General features: G+C 40.0%; 1 protein-coding gene across 3 annotated transcripts in view; it reads left to right on the top strand.

Moving 5' to 3' along the window:
• The window catches only part of LOC114469378 (tetratricopeptide repeat protein 28-like), a 242,792-nt gene that overhangs the window by 189,441 nt on the left and 38,207 nt on the right, over positions 1–15,144 (top strand). For all 3 annotated transcript variants that reach the window (XM_028456876.1, XM_028456875.1, XM_028456877.1), the window contains one exon: positions 3,917–4,424. In XM_028456876.1, the coding sequence (XP_028312677.1) occupies positions 3,917–4,424 (508 nt within the window). The remainder of the gene's footprint in view (positions 1–3,916; positions 4,425–15,144) is intronic.

Here is a 15,144-nt window from a genome sequence, read left to right as displayed (position 1 = left end):
CTCTGGCAGAACTAGTTTACCTTCCATTAGGAGACCCTTGACGCAAATGTGTTTGCTGATCAGACTCACCGTTTCATCAACAGTTTGTAATGGATGGCATTGGGATTAATCAAATCAGCACACATCAAGCGAAGAGCCAGACTTTGTAAACACAATCAGATCGGACATAACAGCCAATTTTCAGGGAAATTGAGAAAAGTGACTGGGAATGTGAAGGGAGGGACATAAGCTAGGGAAAGAATTCAGCCAAAGTTTTTTTTTCAATCAGTGCCAGCCATTTTCAAAATGTCTACCCACTCAGTGCCTGCCGTTTTACAGCATTTTGACTACTTTTTTAAAGACTCACAGAATATATTGTACTATGACAATCTCAATCCTGACACCAGATTCTGAAAGATTAAAGTCTCTAATTTTATCAGAAAAATGAATTTTGTTTCTAGCAGTTTTGTTCTTCTGTAATCAGCAGTTGAATAGAGGCAAGTTTCACACAAATCACCAGTTTGTGACAAAAAGCTATGAAAAATGGCTTTTTCTGAAAAAACCTATTAGTGACTTTGAAGCTATTTTATTTTATTTTTTTGCTTTAGTGACATCTCAACATTAGTTTCCTTCTATAAAACTACAAAAACAACACTGAGGCCAGGCTTTTGATGGCAACATTATTATTATTTTGGTATCTAGGTCAGAGTTGAATGGTATTCTTACTGTATTTTGGCATTCCTCCAAGTCTCTCCCCCGTCATTCTCCACACACGCAACTTCCTCCTCATTCCGGACATCCCGAGTGTCACCGCTTGCCCCGTTTTTTTGATCATTTTATCTCACCATTGCGACACTCTCAATATTCCACTTAAGTTTCACACATGCTCTGGTTGAGTGTGCGCTGCTGGGAACTTCAGCATTAACCCTCGTAGCGTCATTTTCTGTCTCGTAAACTCCTTTCCTCTCCCTCTGAGCTCTTCTCATCACGTGTGATTTCTCATCCAAAGGTGCGCTGCTGCCACCTACATGTCACCATTTGGTCACTACATCATGGTACAAGTTAGAGTTTCGTCACACTGTCTCCTAGCAACCCCAGCCGAAAAACACAATTCACATCTATAGACGTGAATGGCACTCAATGAGTTAATATTGAATTTCTACTTTTTTAAATGATATGATGTGATGTCAGATGGAGCCGTGTGCTGCAGGCTGAAGTGAGTCGGATACATATGGTCCCTCTGACTGTCCCTGAGCCAAACTCAGAACATCCTCTGTAGTTGGCAAGTCTGGCGCCTCATTATCTGACTATCTTGGCTTCCATCTGAGCAGAAAATGGAGCATTGCATTCTCACTTTCGAGGAACACTGATCACAAGAGCAACTCATCACAACTAGGGAAAGATTGCTCATCTCCACTCCCCCTGCCTTTCCTCTCTGTCCTACTGTGCCCATCTGAAGACTAAAAGATAAAGAGTGATTTCTGTTTTCTGCTTGGTAACGCTGAAGTTTGACTCAGAAGGATGGCGGGATGCTTCAAAAAGCACATGTAATCGAGCAACTACAGATTGGCTATCTGGGAACATGAAACAGCAACAGTTGTGACGGAGGATAATTGCATCCCCGGGCTTGTATAATGCCTTGTCGAGTCTCTAAACTTGAGCAAACTGCTGGAAGTCCTTATGTCAGCAGGTAATTGGTTCCAGGCATCAGCAGCTATGTGAAATGAAGGAGGGATAAAGTTTGTGGGCTGTAAGTGTGCATTAAAAAAAATAAATAAAAATGCATGAAAGACTCGCAGGAAAAGTGTTTGTCTTCATAAAGACAGTCTGGTTGTATTGATTTTTCCCTCAACACAAGTATGAGTGCTCAATATTTTTGATAGGTAGCACAAGCCTGAAGTTAAAATGTCACTGGTTTTCTGTCAATATTTTTAAATCTAAAAATATTTCTGAAAAAAAAACTGTACATATGTAATCTTTAACTTACAATCTTGTTTTGCTTTTGAAACCCAAAGATGGAAGTAGAGCCTGATTTAGTGGTGTGTGAGTTATAACCCTAACAACCATCCTGTGATTTTACAAACATCTCTTACCAGCTTTGGATTGTCGGGTAGTACCTCTGTAAATGTACAGATGAACTAGCTTTAAAGGTACCATGTCTTGCTATTTTTCACCCATCTCCATTTGTTCTAATAACCCCAAAAACATAGTATTTGAGGTTTATTTTCCCAAACTTACCTTTTTTCCAGAGTTTTAGCCTCTGAAAAGTCACTTTCTGAGCAACTCTACACAAACAGGCTGATTTGTGGCTTACTTATGTATTTTCATAAGTGGGCGTGTCTGTAGACGGAACACTGAATTCCTCCTCCCCGCACGGTGACGTCGGGCCAGAGGACGGCCCGCCCTTCTCCCACCCACTCTTTAGCTGAGCTCATGCTGCTTTATAAACACGAAACAGAGCGTGGGGGCGGGGCGTTTGCCGATACATAGACTGTAGAAAATGCATACATAGCACTGCACGAAGGACGCTGAAATTCTCACCTTTGTGGGCGTGTCTATTTACATGTAAATCATGGCAGAGCGCTTCCTGGAGGCGCGGCTTCTCCAGCTCAGTGCCTGCATCAAATTTGTCATTTAAGTTGGAACGCCTCATCAAATTGGAGCGAAGTGTCTGGGCTCGCCCTGCAGTAAGAAAGTAGCAAATCACCCTCTAACTAACGATTGAGGGAATCAATGAAAAAAAACCCACTTTGGGCATGTTTATGAAGCCCTAATAGCACTTTTATCATGTTTAAAGCGCAAAAAGTCCATTTAGCTTAATATGGGCCCTTTAATGGTCAGTTTTAGTATTCTCAATGACAGAAATTAAATCTGAGCATTTTATTCTGCAGTGCATCAAACAGGATGTCTGTAAAACCAAAACTCGATGAGATGCAGTGCTTCAAATAAATGTATTCCACCGATGCTTAATATACCATCCACAAGGTAAATGTAGACAAATATTTTAATTATCACCAGAGGGGATTATTTAAAATGTATTTAACTTTTGTGTCTTAAAAATATTGTGTTTCTGCTCCAAATCAAAGGCAAAAATTTAATGTTTGAAGTCTTAATCCTCTTCTGGGTAAAGTGACATTTAGATAATGAAAAAGGTGTATTGACTAAAAATATTGTGCTGTTAGGTTCAATATCTCTCACAGAAAATCATTTTTTATCGAACCAAGGTTTAGTAAAATGAAAATCTGAATCAGAGGATTTGGATGTTAAGGTTTTAAGATAAATGCATTTTTGAGAAAAGGTAGCAATACTGTTTCTTACAAAGCAGTGTAAAGCTATTAAAGCAGGATGTTATACATCAGTGTCATCCTGCATTCCCATGCAGTTTTATATTTCTGCTTTGAACGATAAAAGATTGAATCGGAGACAAAATACAAAATCAAATCTTCTGTGCTTTTTGATTAAGAGCTCCTGCCAGGAGACATTCTGCTCTCCCCACCCCCCTGTGGTGTAATGCTAAACTTCCCCTCTTCTTCCTGATTAGCCGTTTCTGTATTCAGTGGGTAGTTGTATGCCATGAAGTGTGATTGCGGTGGACAAAATGACTGCTTTATAATGAATGCTAAGCTGTTTTGCATTACACTTTACCCCATCCGTCTTGTAGAGCAAATTACAAAATCTAATCCGGTTCCGTTTCTTGTTTGGTCTCTGCTCTGAGATTTTCCTGAGAGACTTGACAGTTTTTCCTCTTCGTCTTTGTTTTTAGTTGATGTAATATACTTTTGGGGAAAGGGGCACTTTGGTAGCTAATCTGCGATGCAGAAAAACTGACTGTTGATGGAATGTGAGTGTAATTAATAGGGCTGTTGGAGTTTTCTTTTCATTTGCATACAGTTTTCTCACACACTCCATATATTTCTTTTTTCTTCTTTTTCTCTAGGCTGCTTCAATGGCGCTGAGTAGCCTGGGTCATGTGTATACTGCCATCGGGGACTATCCAAACGCCCTGGCCAGCCACAAGCAGTGTGTCCTTCTGGCCAAGCAGTCCAAGGATCAGCTGTCCGAGGCCCGCGAGTTGGGAAACATGGGGGCTGTCTACATCGCCATGGGAGACTTTGACAACGCTGTGCAATCTCATGAGCAGCACCTTGGCATCGCCAAAGCCTTGGAAAATAAACGAGAGGAGGCGCGCGCCTACAGCAACCTGGGCAGTGCCTACCACTACCACCGTAACTTTGACAAAGCCATGTCGTACCACACTCATGTTCTAGAGCTGGCCCAGGAGTTGGAGGAGAAGTCCATTGAGATGAGAGCGTATGCTGGGTTGGGTCACGCTGCCCGATGCATGCAAGACTTGGAACGAGCCAAGCAGTACCATGAGCAGCAGTTGTCTATAGCTGAGAGTTTAAAGGACAGGGCTGCAGAAGGAAGGGCCTCCTCTAACCTGGGTATGTATGACACACACAAAGTTCAATTCAACTTTATTTACATATTGCAAATTACAACAATAGTCATCTCAAAGCGCTATCAAAATATAAAATTCTAAAGAACAAAAACCTGACAAATCCACATGATAATGCACCAGGCTCAGTGGTGGCAGCCATTTGCTTCGACTGGTGGGTGTTAGTGCACAGAAAAAGGAGAACAGAACAGGATAGAGAGATAGAACATCAGATCAGGAACTGCCAGCTCCAGCATCAAGACACCTGAAACAGAAAAGAGAGAGAAGGACGAGGAGAAGGCACAGACTGCAGAACAACATGATTGAGTATTAGCAGGTCTGCCTGCATGGAAACACCTAGTGCTAGACTATGTGTGAGTGGAATGAGCATGAGTATGGGGTGGACATCAGTGTAAATGGTGTGTAAGCAGTGTGATGGGTATGCAACGAGGAGCAGAAGTGGGGCATTAGCTACAACCCGGCACGACTGTGTCTTTTTGGACATTGTCCATTGCAACCCTTTAGAGCTATGTGTAGATGGTGGATTGTGTTTGAATGTAATGTTGGTGTTATATTATATTAATCTGAGTTTTTAGTTTCTATTTTTAGGTTTAGGGCTTTGTTCTAAGGTTAACGTTATTATACAATATACGGTTTGGCAAATAAGTAGGTTTTGAGTTTAGCCTTAAAGGTGGAGAGAGTAGCAATGCCATCTTAGTACCTACAGTACAGTAAATGTGCTAAACCCTGAACACCCCATTTTAATTCATTGGTGTGTTTCGTTTGATTTAGAGGCAAGGCATTTAGTAAACTGTTATGTAGTTGAACTCTGAATACTTTATAGGGGAGTTGTCACTTGGTTTGCTGGTATCTTTCTCTACAAAACTAGCAATACTGTAAAAAAGTGAGGCACTGGCTAATGAGCACCAAATACTGAATATGAAGTAGAAATATGTAACGTTAGAAACTATGCTTTTAGGACATACAGATCCAGGCCTCGACAGTCAGGACATATTTAGGTTTTTTATTTATACTTTATGACTATTTGGATTTTTATTTGTTTTTGTTTAACTGCAGAAACTATGAATTGTACCATTATCTCAGTCAAATCACCCTTGAAAAATAGGATTTATTCTAAATGAGTAGTTTGACTGATAAAATAATTATTTCGTTATGCAAAATCCCACACTGACAAAATATGACAGCTACTCAGCCGTTCCGTATGAGCTCATAGATTTTGAATTTGATTTCATTGTTTCACAAATGTGCTTCCTTATCACACAGGTAATCATGCTTGTAGATGTTTACTTTGTAGGGAATCTCACCACAATCTACCAATCAAAAACTGAGTAGCTCTGTTATGTTGTTAAATGTTACTGTAAATTACTAAAGGGGTGCTTGATAATGATTTAAAAAGGAGAAAACTGACATTTAAGAAAATCACACTTTCTTGAAAACACTATTTATTAAATTGTTCCAAATAATAAAAAAAAAACGCTTTAGTTTAGGGAACACCTATTAATCATTAATTAGTAACATATTGGCTCTTCATTAGTCATCATTAAGTATTTATTAATGCCTTTTTCTAATTAATGCCTTAATATACACTTTATGGCAGTCTTGCAGTCCAAACAGGATTAGGATTAGGGTTAGGATTAGGGTTAGGATTAGGGTTAGGGTTAAAGATAACCCTAACTCTAGCATGTTGAGATCGTAATTCATATACAACTTCCTTACTTAATATCAAGTAATAATTCTGAGGTTATTGAGGGAAAACTCTTCGTTGATCTAATGCACGGTTTTTCAACCTTGGGTTCGTGATCCCATGTGGGGTCGCCTGGAAATAAAATGGGGTCTCTTGGCATTTATCAAAATATTAACAATAAATAAAAATACTGATTAAAACTATTTGATTTTTATTTATCTGTTTTGCACAATTAAAAAAAGCAATACATGATTTCACAGAAATATATATAGCAGGATGCTCAAAGAGCTTAAATATTTATTAATGTTTTTCAAATCAGAACACCACACGTAAGCTCAAACAACTGTATACACTTTCACTTTCTCAAATATAAATCTAGTACAAATAAAATATCATATTGTCACTTTGTGCTCTAATCCTGGCAACTCTGTATTTGTAACACAGTACAATAAACACGATCAAAAAGTCATTTTAGAGAGAAAAAAAAACGTGAATTTGTGAAATAAAGATGGGGTCACGACAAGAAAAAGGTTGGTAACCATTGATCTAATGTATCCTGGATGGCGATCAGCAGACAGAGAATATGCAGTATAAAAAAGATGAAAATGACCAATCCTTATTAATAAAATGTCCCTGTTGATTTTCATTCCCTCATAAGATATTTATGTAAAGAAATATTAAAGAAGTATTTAGCCCAGCAATTACAACCTACTCTAGATGACATATGATAGCCATCAAAGCAGCAGTAAAGCTGACTCTAATGGACAACTAAAAGGCATGATAGTTCCTCTCAAATGAATTATTCTTTGACCTAATGTGCAGGACTGAGGAATCAGTGGAAGGGTTAATCAGCCAAACATAAATTGAAGCAGTCCTTTGACCAGCCTAATGATGGCACTTTCTGTGTTGCACTTAGCTCCCACATCCCTGGATTTAAACTAGCCGTAGTCATAAATCATGCCATTCCCGGTGAGAACATTTTATTATGCTACAGTTCAAGTGAGTTTTATTATAAGTGAGCACTGCGTGTCAGGCACAAAATGTGTTTCTAGCTGTGGTATGATTGTCATTATCGGAGCACTTTAATTAATTCTTTGGCTCCAATGCGTTCCAATGGAGCTGTCACTAACAGAGTAATAAAGAGTCAGTGAAGCTGACGTTCTATCTGAATCCGTGAGCAGATGAGTAAAGTAAAGCTCAATACACATAGACGCATCAGCCAAGCTGGACCATCATGTGGTCACAGTCACATGACACGCCTCTCTCTGTGCTGCCTGATCTGTTCATATTTTTTTCTTCTTCTCCTCACTTTTTGATGCCTCCCTCTCTTCTTCCAGTCCTCACCCCTACTGATTGTAATCTGCAGCTGTCAAGCTCCCCGTAATTGAAACTGACTTGATGAATCGCTTAATTACCTTTAATAGCTGATTCAAGAGGTGCTGAATAATGAAGATAACAGAGAATGAAGTAGAGGTTGTGAATGTAATTGCCCCATTGTTGTTGTTTTTGTTTGTAGCTCTTGGGTGTGGGTTGTTTTCCTGCCATGACTGCCTCCAAGCCTGCTCAGCTCCAGAAGATATAGGCTAAAACTAACAGGATGTTGTTCCCCCACTTCAAAAAAGGGCTGCTTTTTTTTACGCTGCGCACAAAGTATACAGACAATCGAGCGTGGATAATGAGCAATGATAAAAGCAAAAGAAAGACAAAACACTGTATGAGAGATGGGAAGAAGTTGCAAAAACACCAACTTTTATTGTGCCCTCTCAGCTTGTTATCAGTGTTGTCTGTAGTGTGGGTGGAGCAGCACTGACATAGCTCTGAGGTACAGTCGCATCGAGATCACCATCCTTTAATATCTAACCATGAGGCCCAGCGGTAGCAGCAGCCCTGGCTCAGCACACTCTGACCTATAAAGGATATGAAAATGTTGCATTCCAGCCCCATTTATTATTCATTAATTGGCAAACGTACCCCCTAGTCAGCAATATTTAATATCAGAGAGGACTGAAGCGATGCGTTTTCTCATGTAGTTCTCATTTCTGGTTCTCATGAAACAGAATCTAAATTATTTTTTTTTCTTTTAACTTCAAAGAGACTTTGAATCCTTTTTTTTGTTGTTGGTTGGTTGATGTTTTTATCCTTGTCTCTATTGCACACCTCCTCATTTGACCATAGGTTTCAAAGAAGTCACTTAAACTGGGAACTGCACCAGTTGGAAAATGCTGGAAATAAAAGTCCTAATGAAGCATTTTTTTCCTCCCTCTTCCCTTGATCCACCATCCCTGGGGGATGCTTTCTGAAGAGGTACACAAAAGCAACAGAGAGGAGAGAACAACAGAGACAAGGTCACTAAGCAACACTGAGCAAAGCGATGCTTATCTTTTTAGCATCTTAAACTAAACTGGTCAATTTTCTTTGAAAAAAGCTTTTTAATATAAAAAAAAAAAAGAGACGTCTTTCGAGTGGAACTAACAATCGTTTTAATCATTTAAGAGATTTATTTATTTAGATACATATTTGACTATAACAGGATCTTGAACCACAACTGCAAATATTGTACCTTTTCCATTACATTTAATGTTTAGACTAAAATTGTTCCATTGTTTTACATGAATTAAAAAAATATGTTATTTAATTCATCAAATGCTTTTTGTGCATTTGGTAATTCCAAGGAGAGGCGTTTGCAGTATTATGATAGACTATCCAAGGGCACCTGTAGTGAATTTCAACTGTAAGCTCTATTATAAGATCATAAATATTATTAGAGGTTTAGTCGGGTGACTTTCATTAAAAGTCCTTGTAAAGCAGCCAGGAGTAGAAAAAACCTGGTTGTCAGGGAAACACAGTCATCGCCATTTTGCTCCCCTCAGGCGTTTGTAATGATGTCAAGACGTTGCAGGTGCGCGCTTTTTTTGTGGATTTTCTTCTTCTAAATCGCTTCAATGTCCTCACTCACTGGTTCCTCTGTAAGTCCACTATCTCTCCTCTCCTACTCACTTGTGTCGCACAGCACAATCTCCATCACGTCTCGTATGTAAACAGTGCAGTCGACTGCCAGCTGCAAGAGCTCACAAAAACAATTCCAGACATGTAAAAGTAGCTCCAACGCACATGCTTGTGCTGTCCGTTTTACTAATCGAAACAATATTGTGCAGAAAAGCACTACAAAAACCTAAATAAAGAGGAAATTCAAAGCCAATGTTAAGTTGCGTCAGAATCAACAACTGGACGTGACCTCGGGTTAAACATGGCTGATCCCCATGGAGTGTATTTGAAGGTATAATATCGTGCAAATTGTACTTCAATCATACTTGATTGATTTGTACTTCAAATAGTGTTTTTTTTTTTAAATAAATATGCACATATCTTGTTTATTGGTAATACATTAAACACAATTCATATATACATGACTGGTACAGCTACCCTTTTGTAAACTACCATGAATAAATAATCACATTAAAAATGTTCTTTTTTTTTAATTAAAGTGGTCCCCCCACCAAAAAAAAAAAAAAAAAACACACATTTTTTTAAAAGCAGGACGTATAGCCATTACCAGTACCCCATTATACGGGATTGTTGAAATAGTCTATACTGGCGAACCTGTTCATTTTTCTGGCTGTCTTATGCCCAGGGTGAGCTGGGATAGGTGAGTCAAAATCCAATGAATAGTTTTTCTATGCACATTAATGTTTAACATGGTTAAAGCTGCAGTATGTATGTTTTTTTTGGGAATAATTTGGTCCAAAATCTACAATAACATTTGTGCATATTGTAATTCAAAGGAGTCTTGACCTCTGCACCTTCTTATGACTCAGTATTTTAAAAAGTAAGGAGCATGAGGCTGCTTTTCAACCAATCAGAGATTTTTTTACAGAGTGCAAGCTCCATGAACTATTTTGGGAGTTACTATTGACTGCTCAATAAAGTTGATGTGCGTTCACGCCCTATTTGTAGGGAAAGTGCAATGGCGGACGTTCCAGCAGGAAAAGCCCCCATTGCTCCGTCGACTTATATCGCAAAGCAAGCCAAAAAAAGAAGTCTGAGGTAGAGAAGCGACAGTATAAACATATTCTGAATGGACTCACGGAGGTCTGCGCGGACTCAAAGTGGACATCCCTGATCGTCTGTGCCAAGTACTGGTGTCAGAAGGAGCATGATAATGGATGCAATACATCGCTTGTAAACCTTGGACAAGCATATCCAAGGTGGAGAGAACATACGTGCTTCATTTGCAGTCTGAACGTGGAGTTGTGTGGGCCTGCTCTGACCTGCAGCTGGGAGTGCTGTGGCCACCTGTGAACTTTGTGGCAGGAGAGGGGCTCACGACAGCACCGGCTTCTCCCTGAGAAAAGTAACTACAGAGTGATAGAAGATTTCATGTCAGAGCGCCTAAAACATCAGAAAACTCTCCAATAGCACAAGATAAAGTCGCTAAATGGAGTTAGAAAGTCACCAGATGTAGCAACAATGTCTCTGCAAAGAGCTCCACAGTCGTGCGCCTTCACTAGGATGCCAGTAGATTCAAAACAGGGAGGGGAGGGGATCGTGGTTGTTTCCATTCTAGTCTCATATTTATACATACTGCAGCTTTAACTCTGTTTAGGCTATAGCTATGTGATTTTGATAAATAAAAACCTCAGATCTATTTATTGGATTATATTGGCTCTTAATATTTTGTAGCATCACGTTTTTGATTGACCCAAATGCTGACAGACTTCTTGACCTTGAACATTCTTCGTATAATTCTGATTGAGTAAAACTATTTTCTCAAAATAATATAACAACATTAGCACATATTTACCTTATACCAGGTCTGCTCTGGAAATGATTGTGTTTTAGATGTCATCATCTTGTTTTTTTACTTGTTATCTATCTATGTTTTCCAAAGATGCATGATGATTAATTATTTAGATTCAGGTGTGGTGCAGCAAGATGGCATTTAAACCAAGCTGGATAGGGACTCTCCAGGGATCGGACTTTGGCACCCCTGGCCTACTTGTTAGAGAATAATTTCTCAACAAAAAGATTTCAAATACTTTGCTTTTTACTCTCAAAAACATCACAAAATTGTTGTTTTCTAGCTATACAACTTTTCCAATAATGTTTTCAGACAGGGACCAGACTGGCCTGAAGCACTGAAACAAAGAGATTATGAAGTTTTGTACCTAAGCCTTTGGAAACAACAGTCACTGAGGACACATTATTAGTCTAGCCAGGAAAGGGCCACATTTGCAGAGGAATTTAGCGAGTCTAATTGCTCAAACAGGATGAAGGAAAGAGAGAGACAGTGATAGAGCTGAACCAAAACAAGAATGTGCATTTGTCAGTGATTGGTGATATCTTCAGCACTCCCACTAATGACCAGATAAATGCCTTGAGTAAATATCAGCAGCTCTGCAAAAGAGAAATGCAAGGAATTGGAAGTGTGGTTTGACAAAAAAAAAGGTGAAGTGATGGTGGGAGACTTCAGCTTTGTGTGATCTTCACTTGTCTAATGGAATTCAACGTTTGTCGTCAAAGTATTTTTCTGTTAGCCTCCTCTGTCCCCTCGCATGGCCCCTTAATCTCATGACGAGGGAATCGAGCCAAAAACTTACTGCAGACATTGTGAAACACACCCTCTCAGCCCTTGTCCTTACAGTAAAGGTTAACAGACATACTATGCTCTCAGTCTCTCTGGTCCTATTGAATTTCAACCAAAAACGTTGGCATACTTCTGCATTAAGTTACTGTGTTTTTTATTTCAAACCTGCTAAATCTGCATGAAATGTGACCATATCTAAAAGAGTCAAACGGCAGAAACGCACTACTTGTTTTTAAACCTAATTGAGACATTTGAGATAAAAACATTTCTTATATATAAAAAAAGTGGAGGAATCAAATGTCATTGAGTGGGCAGTGCACGGACAGTGAGCTCAGCATACTGAAGGTTGAATGAAGGTCAGCAGAAGCACTGTTGAAAGCAGTGTTGTTGTTGGCTGGTCACCAGCTCAGCATTTATCCATACCTTGTCCCTTTTTTTTCCTTCTACTTTTTCCTTCCTGTCTCTTTCAAAGTCAGACTGTAGGAAATGCCTGTATCTGTAAGTGAAGATTTAATACTTTAAACCAGAGCTCTCCAATGTAGCTCCTCCTCTTCCTACAAACCTCAGGGGGATGTGATGTCTGCCTCAGCAAAGAGCTCCACCCAGCAGATCTATTCTCATCTACTGTAAAACAAAGGTCCACAACTCCTAAGTCATGGCCCAAACCTGTTCCTGGAGAGTTTTTTTTTTTGTTGGTCTTTTAGCAGTTGACTGGGAAGAAAATAAAGATCACGGGCTTTCATTTTGAATGTTTGTTTTGTTTATGCAGCAGAGTACCATCTGTTCACACAATCTTTTATGGATTTAACAATTAATAAGATAATTAGGAAAAAAGGGCACATTTAATTTTTTCCCCTTTTGTTTAAAACTGCTGCCTGCCTTTGGTTTCTTTGCAATTTTTTGGTTGATAGTTCAGAGCCTCTGCTGCACAATGATGCTTCACTATTATCACTGTCATTAGTAATACAGTTATAATCAACATCAATGCCTTATTTTTGTTGTACTGCTAACCGATAGTTGCAATTTTTTTAATGTAAATTTAGAAAAATTGAGCCGAAAAGGTGTCCTTAACCAATTACTACAACTACAAACATCTATAATGTGTGTAAGTCTTAAAGCTTAACCTCCAAAATAGAAATCTCGTCAGACCCGTCCACACGTAGCCGGGTATCTGCTAAAACAACTATATTTTTCTACGGTTTGGCCTGTCACTCACACAAAAATGCAGGATATGGTCATTAAAAACGAGGCTTTTGGAAAACTTCTACCAAAGTGAAGCTTTGGGAAATCTACGGTTTTGCGTTTGAGTGTGACACTGATAACCGGAGTTCTAAGTTTCCAAACATCATGGGGACTGAGCTGACGGCATTGATGTGGGGTAGTGGTTCCCGGTTGGGGGTGCTTGGTCCTGGTGCAGGCGCTGGTTTTGCTCCCTGTGGAGCAGGCCACTCGGGGCCGGCATGAGGCGGGGGTTGCCCCCTGGACCACTGGGGTGTGTAGCTGGGGAGGTGCCACCGTGTTCCGTAGGGCCAGTTTGATTTGGGGGTTGCCGCGGGGTGGGTTTCTGGTGGTGCTGTTAGGTGCGCGATGTCTGCGCCATCTACCCTCTCCGGTGGTCTGCTGTATGGACAGGCCGGGCTCACACCAGACAGGCCTCCTACATGGACCGGGTCTCAAACATTGTTAGGCTGGTGTGCAAAGCTATAACGGTGCACTTGGGACCCCATATACATAAAGCTGCCAACAACAGAAAGTGACGTCCATTCACTTGTGGATAGCACATTTATGCGGTTTTGTGTGTTTTTTTTTTTTATTTATTTAAAAACAATGATGTGTGGACATAACTTTTTCTTTAAATGGAGGATGGTGGTTATACGTTTATAAAAATACCCAGCTATGTGTGGACAAGGCCTCAATATCACTTAAAAACTCTTTTCTTTTTATTGTACTTTTGAACTTTTTAATTTTACTTAAAGGCACGCTATGTAACTTTTGGCCACTAGGGGCACTAGACCTGTAACTTTCACGTCAAGCGCCCTTAGTGGCCACAAGCGCCGCAGCACTGTCGCAAAAATCAACAGTCAGTCAGTCGGGCCAGCCTCCCTTGTCTTTTAGTTGTGCATTCTGACAGTAGTTGACCTGTAACTTCGGGATAGGGATAAGGATCGGTCGGGCTGGGGTGCGAAGCCAACTTTCTTTTGGCTGTGATTTTGTGATAGTTTGGTTGTTTTAACGTGCAACACTTGGGCTTATTTTAATAAAGAAGAAGAAACACACCCACATACTTTGATGCACGGACATGTCAGCTCTGTTCTGCTCTCACTTCCTCTAAACAGCATGGTGGCAGTAGCATCATTGTTTGGTTATTCCACTTTCCTTACTGTAGGCTTTCCCAGCTCCTGGAAGAATGACACAGTGATTTACCCTGACGACGACACCATTCCTCAAAGTCTTCACTGCAGCTTTCCTCGTCAGTGCACAGGCAGCTGTGTAATAAAAAGTGACAACACATTGTCATGTGTTTAATGTCTTTAGCCATGGGGGAAAGAGTGGTGTGTAAATGTATTTGGATGTTGAGGTGCTTGCTTTATACTGGAATTTTGAGTGCAACTCGGACCCTAATATTGGCCAAAAATAACAAATTACACCACATTAACTATAAAGCTATCAAGTCAATTGTTAATTCAATGTACAATATTAAATTCCAAAGACAGACTGTACGGAGGTATTTTAGATTTAGATAGCATGTCCCAGTGCCCACATTAACTAATTTTGCTCTGTGATACTGCTTTGGGGTTGGAGCAGTATTTACCATCATGCTTGGTATGGTTTCATTCACTCTTCTACAAGATACTGTTCCCCAAGGGCTCCTTAATCCGCTCATCATATGGGAGAGCACAGAAAATATTACTTGCTCCGAGTGCAGCTCGAGGCGTAGCCTCAGGCTAATGACAAATTTAGGTGCTGCTCCCAAATCCTCAACCCTCAATCCTTGCCTTACTTCCTTAGCCTCTATCTAGACTGTCTGCTTACCTTCCATGTTCACTGCCTCACACCCAGTTTAGCCCGCAGCATGAAATGTGTTTGCTGGTAATACATCCGTAGCCTTTATCCCTGTAAGATCGCCCTTCGATGGTAAAAGCATAACCTTGGGAGTGACTTTGCAAAGAGAGCTGTCAGTGCTCCTTCAGCTGCAGCATCTTATTATGCCTCCACCCTGAGGGGAAGACTCAAAGGAAAGTTAATGCCAGGGTCTTTTTGTTGGAATTCTAAATCCCAAAGCATTGCCTTTACTGTAATTGTCCAACAAAAACAGCTTTTCATTGCTTTGTGTTTTCTCTGAGCTGTGAACTGATGATTATAGGGTTGTCTCAGGTTGTATCAATCTAATGTGCGAACACAAGAGAGCAGACAGTGTGTTTTGTACCCATTGCTCAA

Source organism: Gouania willdenowi, chromosome 9, assembly GCF_900634775.1.
Source record: "Gouania willdenowi chromosome 9, fGouWil2.1, whole genome shotgun sequence".
NCBI classification, from domain to species: domain Eukaryota; kingdom Metazoa; phylum Chordata; class Actinopteri; order Blenniiformes; family Gobiesocidae; genus Gouania; species Gouania willdenowi.
The sequence above is the reverse complement of the archived record's forward strand: the minus strand, read 5'-3'. Positions and strand labels throughout refer to the sequence as shown.